At 48.8% G+C, this 10,473-nt stretch overlaps 1 protein-coding gene and 1 long non-coding RNA gene across 3 annotated transcripts; one reads left to right on the forward strand and one right to left on the reverse strand.

The window, feature by feature from the left end:
* Positions 1 to 405: 405 nt before the first annotated feature.
* Positions 406 to 3,150, reverse strand: LOC115065004. The gene is made up of 3 exons (XR_003844867.1): positions 2,915 to 3,150; positions 795 to 858; positions 406 to 602 (listed from the first exon to the last, which is right to left on the reverse strand). It is a non-coding gene; the product is annotated as an uncharacterized LOC115065004 (long non-coding RNA).
* A 497-nt stretch (positions 3,151 to 3,647) lies between these two features.
* On the forward strand, positions 3,648 to 7,588 carry Sertad3 (SERTA domain containing 3). 2 transcript variants are annotated; one of them, XM_021214341.2, is made up of 2 exons: positions 3,648 to 4,072; positions 6,370 to 7,588. In XM_021214341.2, the coding sequence occupies exon 2, from the start codon at positions 6,373 to 6,375 to the stop codon at positions 6,982 to 6,984; it is 612 nt and encodes a 203-aa protein (XP_021070000.1). In that variant the 5' UTR covers positions 3,648 to 4,072; positions 6,370 to 6,372; the 3' UTR covers positions 6,985 to 7,588. The 2 variants fall into 2 exon arrangements, with proteins under 2 accessions (XP_021070000.1, XP_029397874.1); XM_029542014.1 differs by having other exon boundaries at positions 3,648 to 4,727; positions 6,370 to 7,520.
* The last annotated feature ends 2,885 nt before the right edge of the window (positions 7,589 to 10,473 follow it).

The following is a 10,473-nucleotide window of genomic DNA, read 5'->3' on the forward strand; positions in this document are numbered from 1 at the left end:
TTTTTTTTTTTTTTTTTTTTTTTTGGCTGGGAGGTGCTGGTGCATATCTTTGATCCCAGCACTTGGGATGCAGAGACAGGTAGATCTCTGTGAGTTTGAGGCCAGCTTGGTCTACAGAGTAAGTTCTAGGACAGCCAAAGCTATTCAGAGAGGCCTGTCTTGAAAAACAACAACAAAACCTAAAAAACCAAACAAAAATAACTTTTTAATTAAAATGTGTGTGTGAGAGAGAGACAGAAAGGGGGGGGGGAGAGGGGAAAGTTGTGGCCTTTAATCACAGCTCTTGGGAGGCAGAGGCAGGCGGATTTCTGAGTTTGAGGCCAGCCTGGTCTACAAAGTGAGTTCCAGGACAGCCAGGGCTACACAGAGAGACCTTGTTTGTCTGTCCCTTCAATGCCCCCACAAAACCCCACCACAAACCTTTCCCCAAAGAAACAACAAAGGCCACATAGAGGTGTTCTGAACGTACACCCCAGCCCCTCCGCAAGGCCAAGTTTTCACAGAGGAGAGAAGCAGCTTCGTCCAGCAGGTTTGTGGCTGTTCTGCGCTGGAACCTGTCTGCCATCTTCCTGGTATTCATTGTGTGGCTACAGGATATCCCACTAGTACAGAGACGGGGTGGGTACATGGGAAAGGGGGGGGGATTAGCAGTGTGTGCCTGGGCCCCACCTCACTTGTTGGAATTCAATACCAGGGATTGAATCCAGGGTTTTGTATGTGATAGGCACCCACCCATACTCTACCACCAGCCATATTCCTACCTGGCTTTCTATCTTTTGAGAACAGGATCTTACCTGTGTATGTACCACATCCAGCTCAGGCGGGGAACGTTCTGGGTTTTGTTTTGTTCCCATGTACCTGTACTCAAGCATACGCATAGCAGTCAGAGGACAGCTTGTAGGCTCTTTTTGTTTTGTTTTGATTTGTTTTTTCCCAGACAGGGTTTCATCTCAGTTTCTCTTTCTCTACATTGCCTGAGCGCTTGACAGAGTTTCACTGTGTACGTGCTCTGGGTCCGGCACTCAGGATACTTCAGACCACGCGGAGGTAACCTTGGAACCTGTCCTCAGGGGGCCTGGTCCAGGTGGGGGCAGGTAGAGGGTCTGGGATGGAGTAGGGAGGTACAAGAGGCAACTGACTGTAATCAGAGAAAGGCACCTAACATGTGGCCTCTGGGGGCACTGCATGCATGTGGTACAGACACATTCATATACACAAAATTAAATAAATTAAAAACATTAAAGAACAATAACTGGTAAATTATTCTCTCCTGGTGAAATGAGCCAATTCAAGCCAGATTAGAGTATATAAAGGCAGGTTTACTCAGAAGCTGCTCTCGGGCACGTGCATGGTCCCAAGGAAGGAGGCCAGAGAAGTCTCCATGGAAAGGGAGACTGAGGAGAAGGGGGTAGGGGAAGGAGGAGTGGGAGGGAGAGAGAGAGAAGACACACACACACACACACAGAGAGAGACAGAGAGACAGAGAGAGAGCACACGAGAGCACAAAATGTCTGGATTATTTATATAAGGATGAGCCTCTGAGGGAGGGGAAGCCCAGCCCCTGGTCCAGAAAATTCAGGGTAAAGGGCAGGGTATGCAGGGGGCACTGAGGGATGCTGGGAGAACCAGGAGGCCAGGTCCACTTTGGTATGTTAAATATACACCTCAGCTGTTTGTCCTGGGTCTGAATTCGGGGTGGCATGGACCAACTGTCATCGGAAGGCTCCGTGGTCTAAGATCACCTACCTATGCATATAGCGGTCCAGGGCTGTGGGGGTATTAAGTGAATAAAGGTGCTTTGCCACCAGGCCTGATGGCTTGCATCCCTGTCTCGAATGGGCTGGAAGGACTCTCTCAAATTGTCACCTGACCTCAACATGCATGTCACAGTACACATAAACCCAAAATAAATACGTGCTATTTTTAAAATACAAAAGTTTCAGGCCAACCTGGGCTACATGAGACCTCAACTTGAAAGCAAAACAAAGAGTGGGGCTGGTGAGATGGCTCAGTGGGTAAGAGCACCCGACTGCTCTTCTGAAGGTCCAGAGTTCAAATCCCAGCAACCACATGGTGGCTCATAGCCATCCGTAACAAGATCTGACGCCCTCTTCTGGAGTGTCTGAAGACAGCTACAGTGTACTTACATAGAATAAATAATAAATAAATGTAAAAAAAACAAAAACAAAGAGTTGGAGAGAGGGTTCAGTGAGGACCCGGGTTTTATTCATAACACCTACGTGGTGGCTCACAACTGTCAGTAACTCTCCCGGGAGATCTGATGCCTTCTGACTTTTGTAGATACCAGGTATGTACATGGTGCACATACATACATACATACAGAACACTCACACATGTAAATGTTTTTTTTAAAAGGCAAAACCAAGAGAGTGGTGGTGGCTCCTAGCTTTAATCCCAGCATTTGTGGTACAGAGGCAAGTCTGGTCTACAGAGTGAGTTCCAAGACAACCAGAGCTACACAAAGAAACTCTGTCTCAAAAAAAAAAAAAAAAACATTAAAAACAAACAACTAAACAAAGCAAAACCAAGAACATTTGAAGAACATGTGAGAGTCTGGCCGTCTCACTGCTGAGAGTGCCTTGTCGTGGACCCTTGTAAGGTAAGGGAGAAAAGTCCTGCGTTTATTTCTTAGGTATTGGGAGCCATCTTAGAAAAACTGAAAGCAAGCTAGACGAGCTGGTGAAACCTAAATCCTAGCACTAGAAAACCGAAGCAGGAAGATGAAAGATTCCAGAACAGCTTAGGCTACACAGCAAAACCCTGTCTCAGAAAACAAACGAAACAATGGCTGGGGATGTAGTTCAGTGATAGAGTACTTTGGCTAGCACCACCTCGGTGTTCAGTCCCCAACACCACAAAAACTAAGCAAAAGTAATTTTCTGAAGGGACACACCTGCAGCTCCAGGATTGGGGAGATGGAAGCCAAGCATGATTCAAATTTCAAGGCCCTTTTCTACACTGGAGTCCTGCTTCACGAGACAGCCTGAAACAAAAAGAATCCGAAAGTGAATCCTAGAAAACAGGAAGGAGGGTACCAGAGACCAAATAGTGAAGAGCAAGCGAGCCCTTCACAACGGAACCATATCACAAAATAAAAGAACACAAAATTTTAAATCTTAGCTCAGTTCTACGGCGTTTGTTCAGAAAGCTCAAATGTTAAATCCCCAAAATTAAAAAAGAAATGTTTGAGTTTGTTCCCAGAGCTGTGAGCAGCCATTAAGAGTTAGCAGTGCCGGGCGTGGTGGCGCACGCCTTTAATCCCAGCACTCGGAGGCAGAGACAGGCGGATTTCTGAGTTCGAGGCCAGCCTGGTCTACAAAGTGAGTTCCAGGACACCTAGGGCTACAGGCAGACAAATGAGAAAACGATGGAGTTGCCTGGGATCCAGGAGGTTCCCCCAAACAAGCAGCAAACCCCTCAAGTTAAGCACAGGCTCCGCCTACAAAACGGGTTGGGGGTGGGGAGGCAGAGCTCCGCCAGCTAAGGGGCGGGGCTGCGGTCGTTCAGGCAACGCAAGCCGCATCATTCTATTGGCTGCTGCCTAGTGCGTCAGCCCCCCCCCGCCCTCCGGTTTGACCCAGCCTTCGGAACTCCGCGGGGGCGTGGCCTCCACCAGATGCCCAGCCTGCAAAACCGCAGGGAGGGGAGAATGGTGTCACCCGGTGTCACTCTGCAATGGGGTCTTGTATAAGGGCTCTGCAGTGAAACGGAGGAGTGAGAAACGCAGCTGGGTCCAAAGTAGCAGTTCTGACGGCGTTACCAGCGTCCACCATGGAGACTCCGCCCGCCCCCTGACCAGTAGCCAACCTAAACGGGACCCGGCTCAGGGATGGACGGGGCCTAGCATCCGTGGCTCCTCTTAGCCAATGGCGCCCCGCGGCGGGCAGGATTCCAACCAATCCTGGCTTGCGACTGGCCTCCGGGGAGGAGCCGAGTGGCCCCCAGCCAGACCCAGAGGCCCGGGGAAAGTGAGCCGGACTTCTACCCAGCACTGGTGGAACCCAACGCTGCAGGCTTGTCGGAGGTAGTCGTGGCGACCCTGGCAGCCGAGGTGAGGAGTGGCCGCCTGTGTGAGATTTTCCTGGAGTTAGAGGAGGGGGGCGCGCCCCCGCGGAAGGCGGAAGCGGGGTATCCCGAGTGGAGAGAGCAGATTGGTGTGATTGATGGGCATTGGAGGGTGGAAGGCTGAATTCCAGCATCAGCACCGAAGGGGAAGCAACATTACTCAGGAGTTGGAGTTTGGAGAAGCCAGGAAAACGGAGAAAGAACTTTGGAGGAGAGAGCAGGACAGTTTGAGTCTCGAAGAATGGCCTGAGTTTGGAGTTCCACGGTGTTCTGGCAAAGCGAGCGTTTTAAGGCTAGGATATGAAGCATTTAGAGGAATCCGGGAACTAGAGGAACCGCGTATTGGATTCTGAGACGCCGTCGTGATAAGGGAATGCCGGGGAGAGTTCACTGATGGGGTCTCGGAGCCGGACTGGGAGTTTGGATAGTAAAGGCCAGAGTCATTTGAAAGTGAGCCGAATTAGGGGAGATTTGGGACGAGGTCTCAGAATTGGGATATCCAGTTTCGCCGGCGGAACTATGTACCCGAGAGTTATTTGGCGTCTTTGGGCGATATGATGGGATTTGGATCTCTGCACACCGAAGACAGTTTGGGGAAGAATCCAGAACTTCCTGGGGTGATAGGGACCCAGAGAAAACAGGTTTCTGACTGAAGCTGGTGGGGGAGGGGCGCTCGGGGCGTGGAGCTCAGATTCGCCGCCCCGAAGGCAGTAGAGGGCGGGGCTCGGCGGCCGCTGGGCAGCAGAAGTCCGGGTTCCCTTCCCCCACCAGGCGGAGCTCCAGTACGCATGCTCTCCGGGAGGGCGGGCGTGTCCAGTCTCTTGGGTGTGCTGGGCCTTCTGGGGATTGTAGTTCGAACGCAACAGCCGACACTCTGCTTGGCGCCTTTGGGTCCACAGTTCCCAGAAGGCCCTGAGGGTACATTGAAGTGTTCTTGGGTCTGGTCTAGCGACCCAGGGAAGGGCGGCGCCTATAAAAAGAGATGATTGGGTTGGACTGGTCGCTAGAGGGTGCAGTTTGTGGTTATAGTTCTAGCTGGCTTTCCTTTGGGTCGGAGTTTGGGAAATGCTCCCTCTCTTTTGAGAGGTCATAGACTTAATTGTAGGAAGCAGGTATGGACTGAAATATTCTTGTTAAAAAAAAAAAAAAAAAAAGAATTTCAACACACACGTCCCAGCTAAGCCTCGTCTCACACACATATAATCCCAGCCTTCAGGGAGGAAGAGGCAGTACGATATGAGTTCTAGATCAGCCTGATCCACATAGGGAGTTCCAGAGCAGTACAGAGAAATCCTGTCTCGAATTTGGATTTGGTCCATTACTCTGTAATCCACACCTGGTTGTCCTGTGACCTGTTAGAAAAAAAAGTATTGTGGGAGAAACAATAACAAGATCTATTGAGACCAGAGTTAGGATTTTCACATTCCAAATGTTGAAATTGATTACCATAGTGTAAATTCAACGTTGTGCCTACCACAGACAAGTGATATTCAAGCCATGCCCAGGTGTTTTTGTGATTCGTTTTAGGGCTTATTGTTTTGCTGAGACAGGTTTGTCTGACCATATTACTGTGCCTGGTCTGAAACTGGCTCTGAACAAACACCAGACTGGTCTTGGCTTACAAAACTCTACCTGCTTCTGCCTCCTGAGTGCTGAAATTAATGGCATAGAACACCACCCGCAAATTTTTTTCTGTTCATTTTCCTATTTTAAATTTTATGTTTATGGGTGTTTTGCCTGCATGCTTGTCTGGGCACTATTGTGTGCCTGGTGCCAAAGGAGGCCAGAAGAAGCCATGGGTCCTCCAAAAGTGGAGTTTTAGGCAGTTCTGAGCCATCCATGCAGGTTCTAGGGATCGAACTTGGATCCTCTAGAAGAACAGCCAGTGCTCATAACCACTCAGCAGTTTTTCTAGCTCCTTTTATTTTTGAGACACTACCTAGCTGAGGATGACCTTGAACTTTTTTCTAACTCTGCCTCACTACAGAGGAGGTGACAGTTATAGGCATCTCTCCACCCTCACTACTGCCTGCTCCCCCTGTCCTGTGCACCCCTCCTCACACCCACTTACCAGTCCCAACAATCCTATTTGCAGCTTGTTCTCTCAATCATGTTGCATGCATTAATTTACCCATTCTTAGCCTTGTGGGATTCTGTGTGCACTTTAAATAGAGGTTCTGATAAACATACAAGCACACATACACAAAAGCTTCCCATAGCTACACAGGCTTGCTTGAAGAAGTAAGATCCCAAGGTATCTGACTTAACTCTTTTTTTCCACAGGACATGGGAGGCTTAAAGAGGAAACATTCTGATTTGGAAGAGGAGGAGGAGGAGGAGGAGGAAGAGGAGGAGAAGAAGTGGGACTGGAGTCCAGCAGCTCTTCGGAGCTACCAGCAAGCCCTGCTCCGAATCTCTCTGGACAAAGTCCAGCGCAGCCTGGGCCCCAGAGCACCCAGCCTCCGCAGGCACGTCCTCATCCACAACACGCTCCAGCAGCTCCAGGCTGCCATTCACCTGGCTCCAGCACCAGCCCTGCCCCCGGAGCCTCTCTTCCTAGGTGAAGAAGATCTCTCCGTGTCTACCACCCTTGGCTCCATCCTGAGGGAGCTGGATACATCCATGGATGAGATGGAGCCGCCTCTGAATCCAGCAGCTTCCTCAAGTCCCCAGAATGAGGTCATGTCCCAGGCCGGTCCTGTGTTCTTAGAAGCTCTGAGCTCGAGGTACCTGGGAGACTCTGGCCTGGATGACTTCTTTCTGGACATTGATACATCTGCGGTGGAAAAGGACATTGCACTTCCACCTCCAGAGCCGCCTCACAGCCTCTTCTGTAGCCCAGGATCCTGGGAGTGGAATGAACTGGACCACATCATGGAGATCATCCTGGGATCCTAAAGCTGATGGGATCCTTCCAGATGTCAGCCTCAGTGGGCTGGGGCCTTAGATGGGACTCTTGTATGTGTGTGTGTGGCGGGGACTCTAAAACAGAGACTGTGTGGCCTCCTTTCCTCCTATGTCAGGATTCCACAAACTGTCCTGCATGTGTGCGTGTCTGGTTGCCACAGCCTTCTGTGAAGGTGCATCTTCCTCAATTAATTTATCTCTTCCAAATGCCTTAAGGAGACTCTGTTTCAGGGAGTCTAGATTCCTCACTTACACATTTCTTCTGCCTCCAGTTCCCACTGTCCTTATGACCACTAGGGTCTCAGGGAAGATAAAACTGGACCTGTCAAGGGGTGATGGAGGGGCTGGTCTCCAGACAGACTCAACCTCTTGGCAGGACCCCAGTCCCAGCAGCCTCCTGATTCATAACCAGGCCGGACCGTGTGCAATAGGACAGAAATCTGCCAGCTCCATGCTGTGCTACTTAAGAAGAAAGAGGAGGTGGGGTTTGTAGAGGCGTATGTTTGTTTGTTTGTTTGTTTGTTTGGGGGGGATTGAGTGAATTTTTGTTCTTGGTTTTTTTGTTTTTGTTTTTCTAATAAAAGCATTTTGGAAAGATCGGAATTGTAATTAAATCTGTAAACATCTCTGGGATGATCTGGGGAAGAGCCTGCTAAATTTCTCCAATACTTAACATCCTTTCCTTAACAAAAGTAGAACAAGTGTAACATTGTATAAAGTGTAACAGCTACTGGTTTGCTTAAGGATACTGTCAGAACCACTTTATGCAAACTAAACCCTTTAATCCTCAGGATTAGAAAGAAACATATTGTGTCAAATTCTACATTTGCATAGGGAAAATCACAAAGGGCTTAGAGTACATAGTTGGTTGGGGTTTTTTTGTTTTTGTTTTTGTTTGGTTTTTCGAGACAGGGTTTCTCTGTTTAGCCCTGGCTATCCTGGAACTCACTCTGTAGACCAGGCTGGCCTCGAACTCAGAAATCCACCTGCCTCTGCCTTCCAAGTGCTGGTTGAATGGAGTCTTGCTTAGTATATGCCCCAGGGTTGAGCCCTATCTGCAAAAACAACTGTTTGTTTTGTTTGAATTGGTCTCACAATGTAGTCCCAGTCGTCCTTAAACTCACTGAAATCCAGTTGCCTTTGCCTCCCAAATGATGCGCACCAACACCTTGCTGCAATAGCATTTTTAAGCCTGAAGTTTAGAGACCAAGAGGAAAGTCACAATAGAGGTAAGACTCACTCTTTGCTGGCCCCTGTGGCTACATTCTCCGTTTGAAAACTAGCCAGCCCATGGCTAGTGGACAGGCATGTCAGATAGATACCATACTGCTGAGCCATTCCCTACAAGTGAACTTGAGGCCTGGACAGCCTGGTCTACAGAGTGAGTTCCAGGACAGCCAGGGCTATACAGAGAAACCCTGTCTCAAAAAACCGAAAAAAAAAAATCTCTAAAATGCTGTTCTTAGAAGCCACACGAAGTTTGGATTCAGGAATTCACGTCTGTCTTGAGAGGTGCAAAGCAAGGCTGTGGAGAAGTGAGGGTAAGGAAAAGGAAAGCCAGGGAAGGATTGTCACATGTCACTGCCCTGCCCATGCCAAGTGAATGTACCCTGCGTTGGGGACTTTTTGGAAGGGTTTCATGGCAAACATGGGGATTTCTGTTTGTGGTTTCTTGGCTTTCCAACAGAAATCGCCTTCGGGTGAGGTGGGGGCGTGGCCTTGTATCTAAGAAAGTGCACAGGTTATCTGAAAGTAAGGCCAATCCAAAGAGAGATAAGGACACCAGGAAAGCGGCTTAAAAAGTCTGTATCCTGGGCTGGAGCAATAGCTCAGTGGTTAAAGGCGCTGACTGCTCTTCCAGGGGTTCTGAGTTCAATTCCCAGCAATGACATGTTGGCTCACAACCATCTGTAATGGGATCTGGTGCCTTTCTCTGGTGTGTCTGAAGACAGCTGCAGTACACTCATGTGCATAAGGTGGCAGCCTGCACTATGTACAGGCAGACAGCAAGAGGTTCTGTCTTGTTCTTGGACAACAACAAAAAAGGATGCTAATTAAATAACATCTTGCTCTTTTTGAAACTTCTCCCACTCCCACTCAGAATAAAACCAAGGGTCTGGTTCAGTCTCACACTCCACAACTTCCTCAGTTTCATCCCCTACTCTCCTTCACTCAACTCTATATTCGGGTTGGTCTCCAACCTTAGACTCATTTCTACCCCAGGACCTTTGTCTATGATATCTTCCTTCTCAAAGGGTACTTCTTGCCAAGCTTCACCAGACCAAATGTTCCCTGCTTTTGCTGGCTCAGTATCCCATGAGTACCACTATCCTGTTACATCCTGATTGATATTGTTGTTGCTATCAGTAATAGTAGTGGCAGTAGTAGGTGTGGAACGAAGAGCCTTGCACATGCACATGTGTAGCAAGGGTTTTACCACTAAGCTACACTTTAGCCCTGTTTGCCTTTTCCCCAAAAAATATTTTATTTTATTTTATTTTGAGTGGGTATGGGTATTTTTCCTGCATGCATGTCAGTGTACCTAGTGCCCTGGTACTGTGGTACTCTTGGAGTCTGGAAGAAGACATCAGATCCCCTTGGAACTGAGTTACAGACTGTGAGCCACCATGTGAGTATAGAAATGGAACCCTGGTTCTCTGGAAGAACAGTCCTGTTCTTAATCACTGAGCTGTTGCTCCAGCCCCGTTTGACTTTCTTTCTTTTTTGAGATGGAGTCTCTCTATGTAGCTTTGACTGTCCCAGAACTCATTCTATTGGCCAGGCTGGACTCGAACTCACTCACACAGATCCACCTGCCTCTACCTTCTGAGTGCTGGGATTAAAGGCATGAGTCAACACAATAGGTTGTTTGACTTTTTTAATAGCACCTGTGCAACTCCAGATTATTTATTACCTGTTCATGGTTAGCCTCTAACACTACCAGAAACTCTCAGAGAAGGGACTGTATGGGACTTTGCCCAGTTGTACTCTCACCATCACTGGTGGATGCTGAAAGACTGCTGGGGTGAGAAAATGGCTGTGTAAGTTACACACTTGTCATGCAAGCATAAGACCTGAACTTGGATCCCCAGAACCCACAGAAAAAGTTGGTGTGGCATACCAGCTACCTCTAATCCCAACATGCAGGAGCTAGCGGTGCGGGATCCTCAAAGCAAGCTGGCTAGCCAGATTAGCCAGGTTCAGTGAGCTCTGGATTCAGTGAAAGGCCCTCGAGAGTGACAGAGGAAGACACCCCACGCTGATTCCCGACTTCCACAAGCATGTGAACACAATGTTTGTGCACCCTGTGCACACAAACACAAATGCAACATACACACAAAAAGGAAAAACCGTTAACATAAAAATGATCTCCAGAAGCCGGGCATGGTGGCGCACGCCTTTAATCCCAGCACTCGGGAGGCAGAGGCAGGCAGATTTCTGAGTTCGAGGCCAGCCTGGTCTACAGAGCGAGTTCCAGGA

This window comes from Mus pahari, chromosome 1, assembly GCF_900095145.1.
Source record: "Mus pahari chromosome 1, PAHARI_EIJ_v1.1, whole genome shotgun sequence".
Taxonomy (NCBI): Eukaryota; Metazoa; Chordata; class Mammalia; order Rodentia; family Muridae; genus Mus; species Mus pahari.